Source organism: Chlorocebus sabaeus, chromosome 20 (genome assembly GCF_047675955.1).
Source record: "Chlorocebus sabaeus isolate Y175 chromosome 20, mChlSab1.0.hap1, whole genome shotgun sequence".
Classification (NCBI taxonomy): Eukaryota; Metazoa; Chordata; class Mammalia; order Primates; family Cercopithecidae; genus Chlorocebus; species Chlorocebus sabaeus.
In genome coordinates, this window is record NC_132923.1 from 129,048,267 (window position 1) to 129,066,357 (window position 18,091).

An 18,091-nucleotide genomic window follows, 5' to 3' on the forward strand; every position below is an offset into this window, starting at 1 on the left:
CGCTCTGTCCCCCAGGTTGGAGTACAGTGGCACGATCTCGGCTCATTGCAACCTCCGCCTCCCAGGTTCAAGTGATTCTCATGACTCAGCCTCCCAAGTAGCTGGGATTACAGGCACCTGCCACCACACCTGGCTCATGACAAATAATTTAATAGTTAAAACCAGAGTGACCAAAAAGTTTAATCAGATTTAGTAGCTGCATATAACTAAACAAACAAAAATACTACAAATATTATTTAGTACCATATGGATATTCTTAGTGTAATAAAATTAGTATGGTCAGTTCTATTCTAATGCTTGCTTTAATAATGAAGTGTGGCCAGGCTTGGTGGCTCACGCCTGTAATCTCAGCACTTTGGGAGGCCAAGGCAGGCTGATCACTTGAGGTCAGGAATTTGAGAGCAGCCTGGCCAACATGGTAAAACCCTGTCTCTACTAAAAATACAAAAATTAGCAGGGTGTGGTGGTGGGCACCTATAATCCCAGCTACTCGGGAGGCTGAAGCATGAAAATTGCTTGAAACTGGAAGGTGGAGGTTGCAGTGAACCGAGATCGCGCCACTGAGCTCCAGCCTGAGCAACAGAACAAGACTCAAGGAAAAAAAAAAAAAGTGATTGATATATTAGGGAACAATCTGAGCAAGTGCTAATATCTCATTTGCTTGTGCACTAATTTATTTTCAATAAACCTTAAGTGAATGCAGAAAACAGCATCCAGTTGAAAGGAACCACTTACAAATACACAAAAACAAGTGTGATGGTTGACATCTATAATCCCAGCACTTTAGGAGGCCAAGGCAGGAGGATCACTAGAGCCCAGGAGTTCGAGACCAGCCTGGGCAACATAGTGTGACCCTGTCTGTACAAAAATAAATAAGATTAGTTGGGCGTGATGGTGTGTGCCTGTGGTCCTAACTACCCTGGAGGCTGGGCCGGGAGGATCACTTAAGCCCGGGAGTCTGAGGCTGCAATGAACCATGATCACACACTGCACTCCAGTCTGAGTGACAGAGCAAAACCCTGTCTCAAAACAAAGCAAAACAACAACAACAAAAGAATACACAAAAACATGCATACACACCTCAAACATCTACCTGCTACCTCAGTCCATCCTGTGCTATAACCCATATTTATTGTAGTGTTTGTATATTTCCTAATCATTTAACAGGTATGAAATGATTATCATTTTTGTTCTATTTGTCTTACTTTTAATATGCAACTTTTTGAGTTTTGTGCTCCTAAATCCATTTTTCCCATAAGCCCTGTGGTTTTTATTGTATGACTGTTACATAGGATGGTAATTTGTAAGAAAGCATATGTCATTTTACATCTGAACTGACTTTTCAGTAATACATGGAAACTGCCTATGTATTGATATATGCATGATATATGCATTTAGAAATATAGTTCTGCTCGTAGAAGATAAAATACACGTTTTACTCAGGGAGTTTCAAAACACTTCAAAAACATAAAATCACTCTTGTGGCCTCTCTGGGAAACAATTTCAGCACTCTTATTTCACACAACACAAGCAAAAGGCCACACTGACTGGGTCACCAGCAGAGGGAGGACTAGAAGACTGTATCTGTCACCAAATCCTGTGCTGAGACCATTCGTTCAGCCATGCTGACCATGAAGGCAATGACATACAAGAAGCCAAAAGTCAGTAAACAGACACATCAGTGAAAACCAGCTTCAAATGCCTGAAGAGTTTAAGGGTCAAATTGGAGACCCAAGAGCTCTTTTTTTGTTCTATGACTGACGTAAACGGACTTTCCCATGTTCCTATCTGATTGCTGACATCTCTGCATCTTATCTACTGATTTACCTTCATAACCAGAGTGAATCTTTTCAACCACAGTGAGACAGCAAGGTTCCGGTTCCGATTCCGATTCTGGTTGGCCAGGGCGATGTACATAAATCAGATAGGGGATGATCCGGAATGGGGAGTGACGCTTCTCTTGCTTTCTGTCTTCACCTCCACTGAGGAGATTAAAGATATTAGTGCTGGTCCTGATGCACCCTACTGGCCCATGGCAAAACAAGGCTGGGAGAAATGTTTTATTGGTAATTTCCAAGAGAGACATACCCACATCTAAAATGTTTAAACATGTTTGTTTTCAAAAGAAAGAATATGGTAGCTTAAATTTTCTATATTATTCGACAAGTAAGAAGTTGTGTAAAGAACTGGCTTAGATTACTGTGAGTGTAAAAACAATTAGCGGTTCCACGACTTTTCTCCTAGCCTCTATGCACTGAATTCCCAGTTTGACTTTTCCCCTTCTGCTATGAAAAGGAACAAGCATAATCGTCTCATCTCACATATCTACATCAGGTGTCACAAGAGAGAAAACAGGGTCCCCTGCAATCATGCCCTGGGGCCAGTTCTCAGTCGTCCCTTTCCACACTCTCTAAGAACCAATTTCGTCTCCAGCTTCAGTGATGAGGGCCCTTGCATGAGGTCAGGCGCCCCATCCATAAAGGCATCTGGCTGAGGAGTAAAGAAAAAGTTGAGGCTAAAACCAAGCTCAGCAAGCCCTGTCCCTGGCCCAGAGGGCGCGCTCCTTTCCACTCCTCACAAAGAACCTCTCGGCAGGGGCGGCTCTGACTGATCACCTCAAAGATTACAGCTGCCCAGCAGACGCTTCTACTGGGAGATGCCACTTCACCTAGAAGTCAAAAAGCCCAAGACTGAATTCACACTCCCCAACTTTTACCAATCACCTGTTTACTCTCTCACCAGCACGTAAAGGTGTGACTGCCAATCCTAAGGGGGTCTTTAGTGCTGCCAGAGATTCTCTAGTCTGTTACTACTTCCCCCTCACTTTTTTTTTTTTCCAAAGAGTCTTGCTCTATCGCCCAGGCTGGAATGCAATGGCACAATCTCGGCTCACTGCAACCCCCACCTCCTACCCAGGAGTACCCAGCCTCCTGAGTAGCTGGGATTACAGGTGTGCGCCACCACACCCAGGTGATTTTTGCATTTTTAGTAGAGATGGGGTTTCAACATGTTGGTCAGGCTGGTCTCAAACTCCTGACCTCAGGTGATCCGCCTGCCTCGGCCTTCCAAAGTGCTGAGATTACAGGTGTGAGCCACCACGCTTGGCCCCACCTTGCTCTTTCTCTTCTCCCACACACTCCAGAATCTTCTTCCACTCTGCACCCTCAACTGATGACCCTGCTTCCCATTTCACCAAGAAAAGAGAATCATCGGGAAGTGAGCTGTGTCCCGGTGCTGCTGACCCACATCCATGCTCACACCTTCCGGATTCCCTCCGTATCCGCGAATGCATTTTTTAGGTTCATCCAGAACAGGGTTTTAAACACCACTTACATGCTGATGACCCAAATATCTACCTCTAGCCTGGAAGTTGTCCTTAACTCCAGACTCTCATAGAGTCTCAACTTAGATATTCAACAGGTATCTCAACTTTAGCTTATCTAAAACTAAGCACCACATTCTTTCTCTCCTCCTCCAGGAAGTTGCTTTTCCTAGAATTTCGTCTGCCTCAATAAATGAAAACTCCAGCCCAAAACTCCTGGTGTTATCCTTGACTCTTATTTCACATTCACTCCAAATATAACCCATTAATAAAATTCTGGTAATTAGCTCTTAAAAAATATCCAGAATTGCCGGGCGCGGTGGCTCACGCCTGTAATCCCAGCACTTTGGGAGGCCGAGGCGGGCGGATCACAAGGTCAGGAGATCGAGACCATGGTGAAACCCCGTCTCTACTAAAAATAGAAAAAATTAGCCGGGCGCAGTGGCGGGCGCCTGTAGTCCCAGCTACTCGGGAGGCTGAGGCAGGAGAATGGCGTGAACCCGGGAGGCGGAGCTTGCAGTGAGCCGAGATTGCGCCACAGCACTCCAGCCTGGGCGACAGAGCGAGACTCCGTCTCAAAAAAAAAAAAAAAAAAAAAAAAAAAATATCCAGAATATCTCTTCTCAGCCTTTTGGCTAAGATCAAGTGTAAAAAATATCCAGAATATACAACTATTTCTACCTCCCCCAGCATGCTGGCCTATACCCTGTACCTCTGTAACAGCCTCCAACTCCCCTCCCTGCCTCCCCTCTTCCCCCTCCAAAGTCTCTTCAACACTGCAGCCAACACCAGCCTTTCATAATGGAAACTGTTTCCGGGCCAGGCACGGTGGCTCACGCCTGTAATCCCAACACTTTGGGAGGTAAAGGAGGTTGGATCACTTGAGGTCAGGAGTTCAAGACCAGCCTGGCCAACATGGAGAAACCCTGTCTCTACAATAAATACAAAAATTAGCTGTGGTGGTGCATGCCTGCAGTCCCAGCTACTCGGGAGGCTGAGGTAGGAGAATCATTGGAACCCAGGAGGCAGGGGTTGCAGTGAACAGAGATTGTGCCACTGCACTCCAGCTTGGGGGGACACAGTGAGATCCTGTCACACACACGCAACAAAAAAAAAAAAAAAAAAAGGAAACTGAAATGAATGCTTCCTACCTCCGTTCACTGAAAATTCCTAGAAGCAATGACAACCCTGTAGCAGCAACCATCCCTATCATCCAGATTGGGCCTCCAAACATGGATGCCATTTCCCACCACAAGGAACCAGGATCCTCAGAGAAATGACTGAGGCCACGTCTGGGTTAAGGAATGTCTAAAATGAGTCTGGGGCATCTCATGCTTAAAACAATGGAAGCTGTCAAAGACCATGGGGCACTCTCACAAGGGTACAAGGGGCCAACCCAAAGGGATTCCTACTGGCCTAAGATGGGACCATTTTGAGCCCTAAAACATGAATGAGAACTTTCTCTCTTAGAATGACACTCTGAAATACTGACGGAGGAAATCAGACGAGATCTGAGCTACGCTGCGTGGTAACTTGGGAAGAGGGGGTTAAGGAATTGGTGCTGGCAGAGATGACACCAGACTGGCCAGTGTTCAAATTCTTAAAAAGCTGGGTGAGGCCGGGTGCGGTGGCTCAAGCCTGTAATCCCAGCACTTTGGGAGGCCGGGACAGGCGGATCACGAGGTCAGGAGATCGAGACCATCCTGGCTAACACGGTGAAACCCTGTCTCTACTAAAAATACAAAAAACTAGCCGGGCGAGGTGGCGGGCGCCTGTAGTCCCAGCTACTCAGGAGGCTGAGGCAGGAGAATGGCGTAAACCCGGAAGGAGGAGCTTGTAGTGAGCTGAGATCCGGCCACTGCCCTCCAGCCTGGGCGACAGCCTGGGCGACAGAGGAGTCTCAAAAAAAGAAAAAAAAAAAAAAAGGCTGGGTGATGAGACCGTAGCAGTTCATTACATTATCTTTTCTTCTTTTGTGTTATGTTTGAAAATTCCCAAAGAAAAACATTTTGAAAATAATTAAGGGATAAACTGAAATAAAACACTTCCTGCAGAAGTCACAGCTCCCTGTGGTGTGGCCTGTGCTTCCCTGTCTTCTTCCATCCTCGCTCCTTCCACCACTCTGGCCACAGCAGCTCCATGTCACTCCTCCCACAGCCCAGGCATGGCCCACCCCAAGGGCCTCTGTGCCTGCTGCTCCCTGTGCCTGGAACACACTTTCTCAGACACTTGCCACCCCTCAGATACTGGTGTGGCTCACCCCCTGCCCCCCTTCTGGTCGCTGTTTCCAATTAGGCTTCCTAAGAGTTCCTGGATCACCCTGAATACAACAGCAATCTCCCACTTCCCAGAACTCCCGCTCTTTGCTTTGCTGTCTACACACAGCTTATCACGAGCCAACATAGGCATTTGAATATGTGTTTATTATTGGTCTCCTCCTCACAGAATTTAAGGTACATGAGGCAAGAACTCTGGATCCCAGCACCGACAAAGTGCCTGGCTCAGAGAAAGCACCCCAAAATATTTATTAACATCGGAAACACACATGGCACTTATTAGGAGGCAGGAACTGTTCTAAGATCTTCATACAACTCACTTGTGAATGACCCATTGGAACAACACAGCTCCTCTCACTGCTGCACCCTTCCTCAGGCCGTCCCTCCCAAGCATCCAGATCCTATGAGTTCAAGTCTCCCAATTCCATAGAGTATTGAAATATTAGACTATTTCATCATGAGGGTTTTTCTTCTCTCTAAACATCTAGAGCATTTAGTAACTTCAATACTAAAACCGGCAATCACAATGTCATTTTAAAATACTTGCTCTTTTTATTATGAAAGAACATAATACGTTATTGTCATCTTATATACATAATATGTAACAGAATATAGATATGTATTACATATATTATGTATGTAACATAAAGGGAACACTAATAATATATTGCAGCAAATTTAAAAGATAAAAAAATTCAGTAGTAATTCCCACCAGCAATCAACCACTGTTAAGTTTCATCTATTTTCTTCTGGTTCACTGTCTCTAGATCTTTTAAATCCTTCTCACAAATATAAATTTCTTGCTTTCTTCAAAGCTATTAACAATTTCAAAAATTAATTTTAAATGTGACTGAAAAACAAAAAGCAAACAAAAAAGAGCCCAAAACAACGGTCATTTTAGTGTACTTCACATCTAGTGACTCTTACACGTATGCTCCCAGATTTAAGATTTTCCTAGACTTTTTTCCTATTGCATTATTATTATTATTATTTTTTTTTTTTTGAGAGAGAGAGTCTCACTCTGTCACCAGGCTGGAGTGCAATGATGCCATCTCAGCTCACTGCAACCTCCACCTCCCAGGTTCGATTATCCTGCCTCAGCCTCCCAAGTAGCTGGGACTACAGGTGTGCACCACCACGCCTGGCTAATTTTTGTATTTTTAGTAGAGACTCCGTTTCACCATGTTAGCCAGGGATGGTCACAACCTCTTGACCTTGTAATCCGCCCACCTCTGCCTCCCAAAGGGCTGGGATTACAGGTGTAAGCCACTGTGCCCGGTCTCCTATTGCATTATTTATCTAGTTTTCTCATGAGCATGTCTCTTCTCAATCAAAAACGAACTCCTTGTGGCAAGAAACAAGTCTTATTTTTTGTATCTTGTAACAGAAGTGAGCTGAATACACAAGAATCAAACTAACTGCAAAATAAACTCAGAGCATAATCCACTGTTTCTGGCTTCCACGAGCCACTATACTTACCGGATCCTGCAGAAAAAAGGTTTCACTGGAGCACATTCATACCGTGGAGCTGCTAAGAAAGAAAAATGCCTGGTCAGTCACTCCCTCTTAGCCAAGTCTTTCTCAGTGAAACAATGTCGTACCATTACCAAACAACAAACTATTTTTTAAAAAAGAGAGAGAGGTCTCCTTGATTAAGATGGAACCCTCTTCCTTCATTTTGAGATCCAGTCACATCCTAATATTTCCCAATTCTAGTATTGGGAAATACTAGTATTGGCTTTGGTACTGGAACCGTGAGCCTCAGGTATAACAGTGAGAATTGGTTTTCTCTTCCCCTTATTACTTTCCATAATTCCCAAACTGCCCATGTTCATTATCTCAAAGGTCAATGTAATGATCCTTGGACATAATTATTCTGGTGGTAATATTCCATTCCATTGTAATAGTCTGGACCTTTCTTTTTTTTGAGACAGAGACTTGCTCGGTTGTCCAGGCTGGAGCGCAGTGGCGTGATCTCGGCTCACTGCAAGCTCCGCCTCCCGGGTTCACACCATTCTCCTGCCTCAGCCGCCTGAGTAGCTGGGACTACAGGCGCCTGCCACCATGCCCACCTAATTTTTTGTATTTGTAGTAGAGACAGGGTTTCACCGTGTTAGCCAGGATGGTCTCGATCTCCTGACCTCGTGATCCGCCCGCCTCGGCCTCCCAAAGTGCTGGGATTACAGGCGTGAGCCACTGCGCCCAGCCTAGTCTGGACCGTTCTAAAAAATTGGGAATTCAGACTATTTTCAGCTTTTTAGCTATATGATATATAACTTTCTTTTTTTCTTTAAGCTCTTTCCTTGGATAAATTTCAAAAAGTTGTGTTCCTAGGTTAAATGATAGAATCGTTTTATGACTTTATTGTGTACAGATAAACCTCCACAAAACTGTACCAATCTTCAGAGTTTTATTAGTGTTTTCTCACAACCCTCATGCCAATGATTTCCTAGCCATTCTGTTGATTTCTGCATCAATTTTATTGATTTATGAGGTGGTAATTCAGAAATGTCTAAATTTGCCTTAGAGGCAGATGAGGGGGCTGAAATTTCTGCCCAGTGTTTGTTGACTGTATGTTATTTCCTCTGATTAGAGCTTCCTGAATATCTTTTGGGCATTTGTTCACTGAAACAAGAAGTCCCCAGTTATAGGAACCATGGAAAACTGTGAGATGTTAAAAAAATATACACCGAAGGCAGCATAAACAGTGAGAATCCAAAAGAACCAAAATATTGAATAAGCAGCCCAGGTCTTCATACTTCTAAGAAACAATCATAGAAGAATCAGAAAGCATTGATAAAGCACTGAAGACTAGTATAATCTTCTACAGAAAACAGCCTTTACTATGAAGTCAGTTTGCTTATACCATTTATTCATCACACCAGACACCTGAACTCCAACTGCACTCACTAGAAGTCCTGGACCACTGAAAGCCAGACTATGTGATCTAAGACAGTAGACACGAGCCCATGACGCATTTCCATTCCTACGCTGTAAATATGTGATGCTTATTTCTAAAAGCGTGCTCTGAAGAAGTAATGGTCAGATCCTTCTAAGAGGTTTATACAAGACATGTTAAACAGAAACATATTCTAATATGGGACCATAGGCTGACAACAGCTGAGTGGATTGCTTCCTAAGTCCTCTTGATGTTCTGTGTGCTCAAAGCAAGGAATCGAAGGAGGTAACGCAGGCATAGCCTAGAAAGGGGGTGGCGTTAACCAACTGCTCTCAGTAAGAGTATCAATCCTTGAGATTTATAAGACAAAAGTACAATATAAAGAGTAAACTAGAATTACATCATGCCTTATGGCATAAGCGAATTCTGAGATCCAAAAGAATTATTTCAGGGCATACTAATATTTTACATAAAGAGTGATATGGTTTGGCTGTATCCCCACCCAAATCTCATCTTGAATTGTAGTTCCCATAATCCCCACATGTCAAGGGAGGGACGTGGTGGGAGGTAACTGAATCATGGGGGTGGCTGCCCTCACCCTGTTCTGGTGACAGTGAGTTCTCATGAGATCTGATGGTTTTATACGGGGCTTTTCTCCCTTTTGCTTGGTACTTCTCCTTGCTGCTGCCACATGAAGGACATGTCCCCTTCTGCCATGATTGTAAGTTTCCTGAGGACTCCCCAGCCATGCTGAACTGAGTCAATTAAAACTCTTTCCTTTATAAATTACCCAGTCTTGGTATGTCTTTATTAGCAGCATGAGAATGGACTAATACAGTAAACTTGTACTGCAGAGTGGGGTGCTGCCATAGATACCCAAAAATACGGAAGTGACTTTGGAACTGGATAACAGGCTGAAACAGTTTGGAGCGCTCAGAAGAAGACAAGAAAATGTGGGAAAGTCTGGAACTTCCTAGAGACTTGTTGAATGGCTTTGACCAAAATGCTGATAGTGATATGGACAATGAAGTGCAAGCTGAGGTGGTCTCAGATAGAAATGAGGAACTTGTTGGGACTGGAGTAAAGGACACTTTTGCCATGCAAAGAGACTGGCAACTTTTGCCCCTGTCCTAGAGATCTGTGGAGCTTCAAATTTGAGAGAGATGATTTAGGGTATCTGATGGAAGAAATTTCTAAACGGTAAAGCATTCAAGAGGAAGCAGAGCATAAGAACTTGGAAAATCTGTAGCCTGAAGCTGTGATGGAAAAGAAAAACCCATTTTCTGGGGAGAAATTCAAGCCTGCTACAGAAATTTGCATAAGTAACAAGAAGCCAAATGTTAATCACCAAGTCAATGGGGAAAATGTCTTCAGGACATGTCAGAGACTTCACAGCAGCCCCTCCCATCACAGGCTGAGGCCTAGGAGGGAAGAAATGGTTTTCTGGGCCTGGTCCAGGTCCCCACTGCTCTGTGCAACCTTGGGACATTGTGCCTTCCATTCCAGCTGCTTCAGCTCCAGCCGTGGCTAAAAGGGACCAAGGTACAGCTCAGGTTATAGCTTCAGAGAGTGAAAGCCCTATTCCTTGGCAGCTTCCATATGGTGTTGGTACTGCAGGTGTGCAGAAGACAAGAACTGAGGTTTGGAAACCTCTGCCTAGACTTCAGAGGATGTATGGAAATGCCTGGATGTCCAGGCAGAAGTCTGCTACAGGGGCGGAGCCCTCATAGAGAACCTCTGCTAAGACAGATGTGTAAGGGAAATTTGGGTTCGGAGCCCACACAGTCTTCAATAGGGGACTCCCTAGTGTAGCTGTGAGAAGAGGGCCACCATCCTTCAGATCCAAGAATGGTAGATCCACCGAAAGCTTGCACTGCGTGCCTAGAAAAGTCACAGACACTCAATGCCAGCCCATGAAACCAGCCATAAGGGAGGCTGTACCGTGCAAAGCCACAGGGGCAGAGCTGCCCAAGGCTGTAGGAGCCCACCTCTTGCACAAGCATGACCTGGATGTGAGACATGGAGTCAAAGGAGATTATTTCAGAGCTTTAATTATTGCTTCAGTGGATTTCAGACTTGCAAGGGGCCTGTAGCCCCTTTGTTTTGGCCAATTTCTCCCATTTGAAATGAGTGTATTTACCCAATGCCTGTGCCTCTATTGTATCTAGGAGGCAACTAACTCGCTTTGGACTTTGCAGGCTCATAGGTGAAAGGGACTTGCCTTGTCATATATGAGACTTTGGACTTGGACTTTTGGGCTAATGCTGGAATGAGCTAAGACTAGAGGACTGTTGGAAAAGCATGATTGCGTTTTGAAATGTGAGGACATGAGATCTGGGAGGGCTCAAGAGCAAAATGATATGGTTTGGCTATGTCTCACCCAAATCTCATCTTGAACTATAGTTCCATGTGTGCTGGGAGGAACCTGGTGGGATAGATAATTGAATCATGGGGGCAGTTTCCCCCATGCTATTCTCATGATCATAAGTTCTCATGAGATCTGATGGTTTTATAAGGGGCTTCCCGCTTCACCCAGCTCCCATTCTTCTCCTTCCTGCCATCATGTGCAGAAAGACAGGTTTGCTTTCCCTTCTGTCATGATTGTAAGTTTCGCGAGGCCTCCCCAGTCATGTGGAACTGTGAGTCAATTAAACTTCTTTCCTTTATTAATTACCCAGTCTCAGGTAGTTCTTTATAGCAGCGCAAGAATGGACTAATACAGAAGGGAAATATCCCAGTAATCAGTAATTAGCAAAAGTGAAAAGAAGCAAAAGTGAAAAGACTGAAAAGACACAGGCAGTGCTGAAGGAAAAATACCTGGGGAAAAAATGGGAAAGACCTGGCAGACAATATTGTGTATGTCCCGTTCACAGCTGTATCTGCATCTGGACTAGTTCTTGACCCACAGTAATTGTTAAACAAATGTTCACAGAATGAACAGCTAACAAAAGCAGAGAAACAAATACAGACAATTAAAGGTTGAAAATGTATATTTAGGAAAGGGGAAGAGAAATAAAATCAATATTTTTGAAAAATGGGAAAAGAGATGAGGTAGAAGCAAGCAGGGATGACACACATGTTTCCTAGAGCTTATGTAAGACTATTTTTAAAAGATGGGGCAATCTATAATTGGAATAAGAAATATGTAAAGCTATCCTTCATTAAATGAAGTAGTGGGTAAAAAATTAGAAATAGTAGAATTTCAGATATGAAGATAGAAAAGTTAAGGAGATCTGTTTCACAACAACGTAAACATCCTTCACAGCAATGGAGTGAATGCCTAAAAATGATTAAGATGGTGTATTAGGTCCGTTTGCATGCTGCTGATAAAGACATACCCAAGACTGAGCTATTTACAAAAGAAAGAGGTTTAATGGACTTACAGTTCCACATGGCTGGGGAGGTCTCACAATCATGGCAGAAGGCAAGGAGGGGCAAGTCACATCTTACATGGATGGTAGCAGGCAAAGAGAGAGAGCTTGTGCAGGGAAATTCCCATTTTTAAAGCAATCAGATCTCATGAGACTTATCCACTATCATGAGAACAGCATGGGAAAGACGCCATCGTGATGCAATTATCTCCCACTGGGTTCCTCCCAGGACACATGAGAATTGTGGGAGTTATAATTCAACATGAGATTTGGGTGGGGACACAGCCAAACTATATCATATGGTAAATCATATGTGTTTTTACCACAATGATTTTTTTTTTTTTTAATTAGAGAGAAGGGCTTGGAATCAAAGAGAAGGCTGATATATATATATATATATATATATATGTGTATATATATACACACACACACACACACATATATTTAAAGTTCTTTAAGAGACACTTCACAAAGAATATAAAATAATAAAGGATGACTGAAAATAAAGAAATTAAGATCCCACAGGACCAAATGTCACAAAGAAAATTGCAATAGGTATCTTTGAATTAGGAAAAAAAGCATTCCAGAAGGAAAACAAAGTAATAAGACTCATAACTTTCAGGGGCAAGAAAAACTGTAAGACAGCTAATGATCTGAAAAAAAATTTTTTTTTTCCCCAGACACAGAGTAACAGAGTTTCACTCTTGTCACCCAGGCTGGAGTGCAATGGTGTGATCTTGCCTCATTGCAACCTCTGCCTCCCGGGTTCAAGCGCTTCTCGTGCCTCAACCCTCTGAGTAGCTGGGATTACAGGCATGCACTACCATGCCCGGCTAATTTTTGTACTTTTAGTAGAGATGGTGTTTCACCATGTTGGCCAGGCTGGTCTGGAACTCCTGACTTCAGGTGATCCACCTGCCTCAACCTCTCAAAGTGCTGGGATTACAGGCATGAGGCACCATGCCCAGCCTAATGATCCGAATTTTATCTCCAAAGTAAAATCTCTCATACAAGAAAATCATGAAAGAGGAAAAATATTTAATTTTAACTTAAAGGAAACAGAGCCTTCAGAGCAACTAAACCACTACATGATATGCTGGTAATGAAATAATACTTATGACATATAATCTGTGAAACAGACCTGGCAAAATGGAAAAAAATGCATTGAGTCTTTATGTTATCAGAAGGTTTTAAAATGCTGTTTTCATCCCATAACTTTCTATAACAGGAATAAGAAAAAACAGATAGTTTGCATGTTCTAAATAATGTGTTAATTTCTGTACTATTCCTGTAAGAATGAAACTGATCTTGATGAGGAAAGACAGACATCTAAACATTGGTCCTGTTACCTCTTTGGGTCCAGTTGTTCCAGAAGGGAAGCTGAGCTCTGGCAGTGTGCGCGTAGAATACCCTCACGTCTTGAGGGGCAAGCAGGTCAACAAAGTGAGAAGACGCCAGGACATCTTTCTTACGATTCAGGATCAAAGCAGCCTGTTCAGAAACGTGCACTAACCTTCCAGACAGAAATGAAAATACTGCCACAAAGGTATCCTATGAAAAACATTTAAAATAAATGCAAATATTGAGGTACTCGCCAGCAATATTCCCTGAAAGGTAAAGTTCTTCTAGATCTCTAACGTGATCAATATCCTAAAATACACAGGCACAACCTATGAATGCAACAAAACTCCTCTAAGAATTTTCTCCAAATCCTTCTTAAATATTCTCCTAAGACCTGCACTTCACCTACTGAAGGTTCGATTTCTATGCCAAAAAATATACTAGATCATTTTATGCAGACTAAACATACATATGGCACATAACTTTTCCTCTGCAAACTGTGCCTTACACCTGGGTGGACGGTGTTCTCATCATCAATGCAGATTCTATGCTTTAAGACACGCTGAAGAGTCACCTTCTTTAAGAGGCTGTCTGTGACAAACCTCATTACATAAGCATCATTGCTCTAATTTCTTCCATTACACATAAATGAAACTTACTTATAATCAGCAGTTTGTTTGCTAGCATTGGCATGCTTTCCTCTCTAGCTTTATTTTAAATATCTTAAAAGACAAATATTTTCTTAAGCTATTTAAAAAAAATCTCCATAGCACCTATTACAGTACTATGTACACACCAGTCCATAAAATAAGCACCGTTATAATAGTAGGGATAGCTCATGTTCCACTATTACAAAATCTTTAAGTTACAATTATGTTGAGGTCTGTATAAAAAAATAAGTAATCTCCACCGTATCAACCAAACATGAGGCTCAATTACTCTGTCAAACAAGAAGAGAGATTAAAAAAAGATATACTAAAGGTCTCTTCCAAAATTTTATGAAAAATGACAGCATCTCAACTCACCTGTTCTATAACATCCAGTTGTTACAACTTGAAGTAGTAGATATTGGAACTAAGAATGATATAAATAGAAATTAACAATTCGGAGATTAGAATAAGATGCAGGAAATTACTCTGCAGTGTAATTTTTGTTTTCTCTTAATTCAAGAGAGCTTGGGAATGCTAAGGAGCTAAAAGCACCTCATAACCAAAGTCACTGAACTGCACAGCACACAGAATGGGCTGCTTTTGCTTTTGGATGTTTTCTCTGGCAAGGGCGGAGAAGCTACACCATGCCTCTTTAGCAGTTCCTCCTTTGCTTCTCTCAAATTGTGGTTGCTGAAACGTTGTTATTCTTCTTAAAAACCTACATCTAGAGCAGGTCCTTAGGAAAAGTCACCCAGGTTGATATGGCAAAATGCATGAATTCTTACTGTGTTTTTGGAAGTGTGTTCTGAAGCAATAGTGGCCAGCTCCTCAAGACTGTACATGGTCACATCTGCCTGAGGTGCTCCATTTTGACTGAGAATCTGGAAAAACTCACCGTTTGCTAAGAAACACAGGGAGATAAACAGGTAGTCCAGTGACAACAGTATCTTTAGGAAACCATTTTTATCACTATCAAGGTGGATTATTTTTTCCGGATGAGAGCACCTCGGTGCATTTTTCTCAAAAACAGATCATTTTCTGCTTTTACCTAAACTACTGATAATTGTGCAAACTTAAGAGTTGATTTTATGAATTCTGCATGTTCTGGATCACAGGGAGCAAGATATATTTAAAGTACTAACAAAAAATTTCAGATGCATACAGAATTTTTTTTTGGGGGGGAGCAGAAACTACTCCCATCATTCAGGGACATATCATATATGATGCACTGAGGTTTGTGCTAAAGAGAAGACAGCTGTTAATGAAATCCCTTGAGATGTCAGAGAGAAAAAGAAAAGTGTTTACAACGGTTCATTTTTAGTTTAATAAATTCCTAATATGTCATTACCACATTTTAAAAGTATGTGTAGGGCATGTAAAGGTAACTATTTAGTGGAATGCATTTTTTTCCCCATAACTTCCATCGAAGACAATGTTTTTTTAAAAAGTTAGCCTTCAAAATGTGTTTATGCTAAACTCTACTCTCTTACAACAAATGAGCAAAACATTGCATAGTTACTATACACTATTATACAGATAAGTTTTTCTGGTCTTTCACATGTGAAAAATTAAGACACGAATGGAATTGGCATAGATTTGCTCATCTTCCATAAAGCACCAGAAAAAGCTCAAAGTAGCTGTCTGACTAAGACCCCACTGATCACTTCTCTGGCTGCTTTTGTGAGACCTGGTGCATGTGTAGGATCGAATTTCTCTCTGGCTTGTTTACCTTGCACGCTGTGGACACAGCGGAGAGCATAGTTGAGGGCATCTAGAGTGCTTGGTTTATTGCGTCTCTCCGAGGGGAAGTATTTTTTCATTTCTTGGACAACCATGATAAGTTCTTCAGAAACTCTGTTTCGATCTTGCTGTTCACTGGAAGATTAAAAAAAATTACAACTTCACACCTATGAAGATAACAGCATCTTGCGATTTAGGGAACACAAACTGCAAACCAGATAGGTTTCTAAGTAATCTACTGGCATCAGATCATTCACTCTACAGGCTGGTGACCCCGCTTCCTCCAGGTGGAGAACTTCAGGCAAAGCAACTGGTGAATGACAAACATTCTCCACTTACTTTCCCTTAATCCACCTGAGTCCCAACTCAGCTAACTTTTGTAACCACTTTTCTCTCCAGATACTCTTCGGTAATTTTCTTCAGTATCCCAGATCACTTCGTCCTACGTTGCCCAAGTCTCCCCCTACACTTTCCCCCGGACTTAGAAACAAAACAATAAAAAGATTCAGGTCCCCCTTTCGTTGCTCCGGGAAGGACAACGAACGCATGGGGCCCTGGGCCTGAAGCCAGCGCGTCACCTGTGGCTGCTCTCCGCCAATTTCCTTTGCAGATGGAACTCGGGGCTCCACCGCTCCCCCGATTCTTCGCCCAGGGCCTCGTACTCAGCCCCCCGTCCCCCGGGGCCAGGAGGTTCCCCGCGGGGCGTCTCGAGGTCTCCGCGGGGCTCCATGTAGGGCTGGGACAGCCCGCTGCTTTCTTCTCGTTCACTTTGCAGTCGGCGACAGACACCGGTTTCTCACTCTGGTCCGCGCCATGGCGTAAGAGGCGGCCACCACGAGCCAGGGGGTCACGCTCATCTCCGAGGGGCTTCTCCCTCCAGCATTTCCAAAACCCGGAGCTCGTTCGACTTTCAGAAGTCCGGCCTGTGGGGAGGAGACAAGGGTGACAAGGGACAAGTGGAACGGACAGTCCGACGCCAGCGACCCGGCTGGCTGGGGCGCCCCGACCGCGCGGTCCTCACCCCTGCCCCAACTTTCCCGCACGCCGAGGGCTGGGGCCTGTGGAGGCGGGCGGCTCGGAAGCGCAACGCTCCGGGAGCCCCCAGTGCTGAGGGCCGCACTCGCTTGGCTCCTCTGCCGCGCGCGGGTGCCGAGAACTCCCGCCCCACCGCGCACTCACCGGCTGCCCCAGCCCTCGGCCCCGCGCGCAGCAGCTCGCCCTCTGGGCCGCCCGCGCGCAGTCTCGAGGCCCGCCGCGTGCCAGGCAGCAGCCAGCGCCGCGCCCCCCGCCGCCGCGTGACCGGCCCCGCCCCCGGGCCGCGCGATTGGCTGTTGGGGCCGACTCCGCGGGCCTCCATTGGTCCTGGGGCGGGGCGCGAGCCGGGGCGCCCGGGTTATATAAGCCAGGGCGAGGGGGCGGGGGCCCCCGGGGCGCGTTACATAACGCGCGGGCTCGGGCGGAGTCCGGCCTCGGCCAATCCCGGCAGGCCGGCGGGCGGGCAGGGGGCGGGGTGGCCCTGAGAGGCCTCAGGCCTGTGCCGCGCGACTGGAGTGTCCGGCCCCCTGGCACGGCGCCGGGGCGCAGCCGCTAAAGCAAGCGCAGAAATGATAGGGCCAGGAAGCTGCCAGCCACGCGGGGGCGGGACCCGGGCTCTGTGGGGCGGGGCGGGTCCGGCCCAACCTCCACGTGAGAGGCGAGTGGGGAAGGAGAGGGGAGTGAAAGGTGGGGGCAGAGAGGGGCGAGAGGCGGGGGCGTGGGATGCTTGAGTCCGGTCAGGGGGAAGCTGGAAAGGGGGACGGATGGGGGCGAGAGGCGGGGACTGGGGGCAGATGGGAGCTGGGGAGTCGAGAGACGTGGGGGGCGGAGGCAGGAGCGGGGGGTGGGGGCGAGGGTGTCGAGGGCAGGCAGAAGGGGGAGGGAGAGGCGGGGACTAGGGGCGGGCAGGGGCAGCCCGGGCCAGTTCTCTGGGGTCGGGTCCTAGAGTTTGTAGGTGGCTCTCCGCTGCCCGAGCGGGTGTGGGAAGGAGCCCAGGGTGGGGCTGGCTGCTGGCAGCGGATCTCGTCGTGCTTTGGGCGTCTTCCCGGGTTCCCACGGTTTTCACCGCCCGTGACCTACCGAGCCCACCCCAACCGCCCCCATCCCTCGCTCACTCTTTAGGTGAATCGGGTGGACTTGGAGGAACCAGGCCGTAAAGCAGCCCTGGTAAAAGCCCATCCGATTTTTAGAAACAGATTTTTTTCTTTTTAGACAGGGTTTTGCTCTGTCGCCCAGGCTATAGTGCAGTGGCGCGATCTCGGCTCACTGTAACCTCCCTCTTCTGGGCTCAAGCCAGTCTCCTGCTTCAGCCTCCCGAGTAGCTGGAACTACAGGTGCGGCCACCACACCTAATTTTTGTGTTTTTGGTAACGCTGGTCTGTGTTGGCCAGGCTGGTTTCAAACGCCTGAGCTCCAGTGATGTGCTGGCCTCGGTCTCCCAAAATGTTGGAATTACT

At 45.3% G+C, this 18,091-nt stretch overlaps 1 protein-coding gene across 11 annotated transcripts in view; it reads right to left on the bottom strand.

The window, feature by feature from the left end:
* PER3 (period circadian regulator 3) overlaps positions 1 to 16,885 on the bottom strand; it is a 58,455-nt gene extending 41,570 nt beyond the window's left edge. For 7 of the 11 annotated variants that reach the window (XM_007980695.3, XM_037985085.2, XM_007980693.3 and 4 more), the window contains exons 1-7: positions 16,779 to 16,885; positions 16,178 to 16,522; positions 15,589 to 15,734; positions 14,645 to 14,760; positions 13,218 to 13,419; positions 7,078 to 7,129; positions 1,828 to 1,982 (exon numbers count right to left, since the gene is read on the bottom strand). In XM_007980695.3, coding sequence (XP_007978886.2) covers positions 1,828 to 1,982; positions 7,078 to 7,129; positions 13,218 to 13,419; positions 14,645 to 14,760; positions 15,589 to 15,734; positions 16,178 to 16,329 — 823 coding nt within the window. In that variant the 5' untranslated portion in view covers positions 16,330 to 16,522; positions 16,779 to 16,885. The other 4 variants (XM_007980696.3, XM_037985084.2, XM_073007861.1 and 1 more) reach the window with 3 other exon arrangements.
* Between the last annotated feature and the right edge of the window lie 1,206 nt (positions 16,886 to 18,091).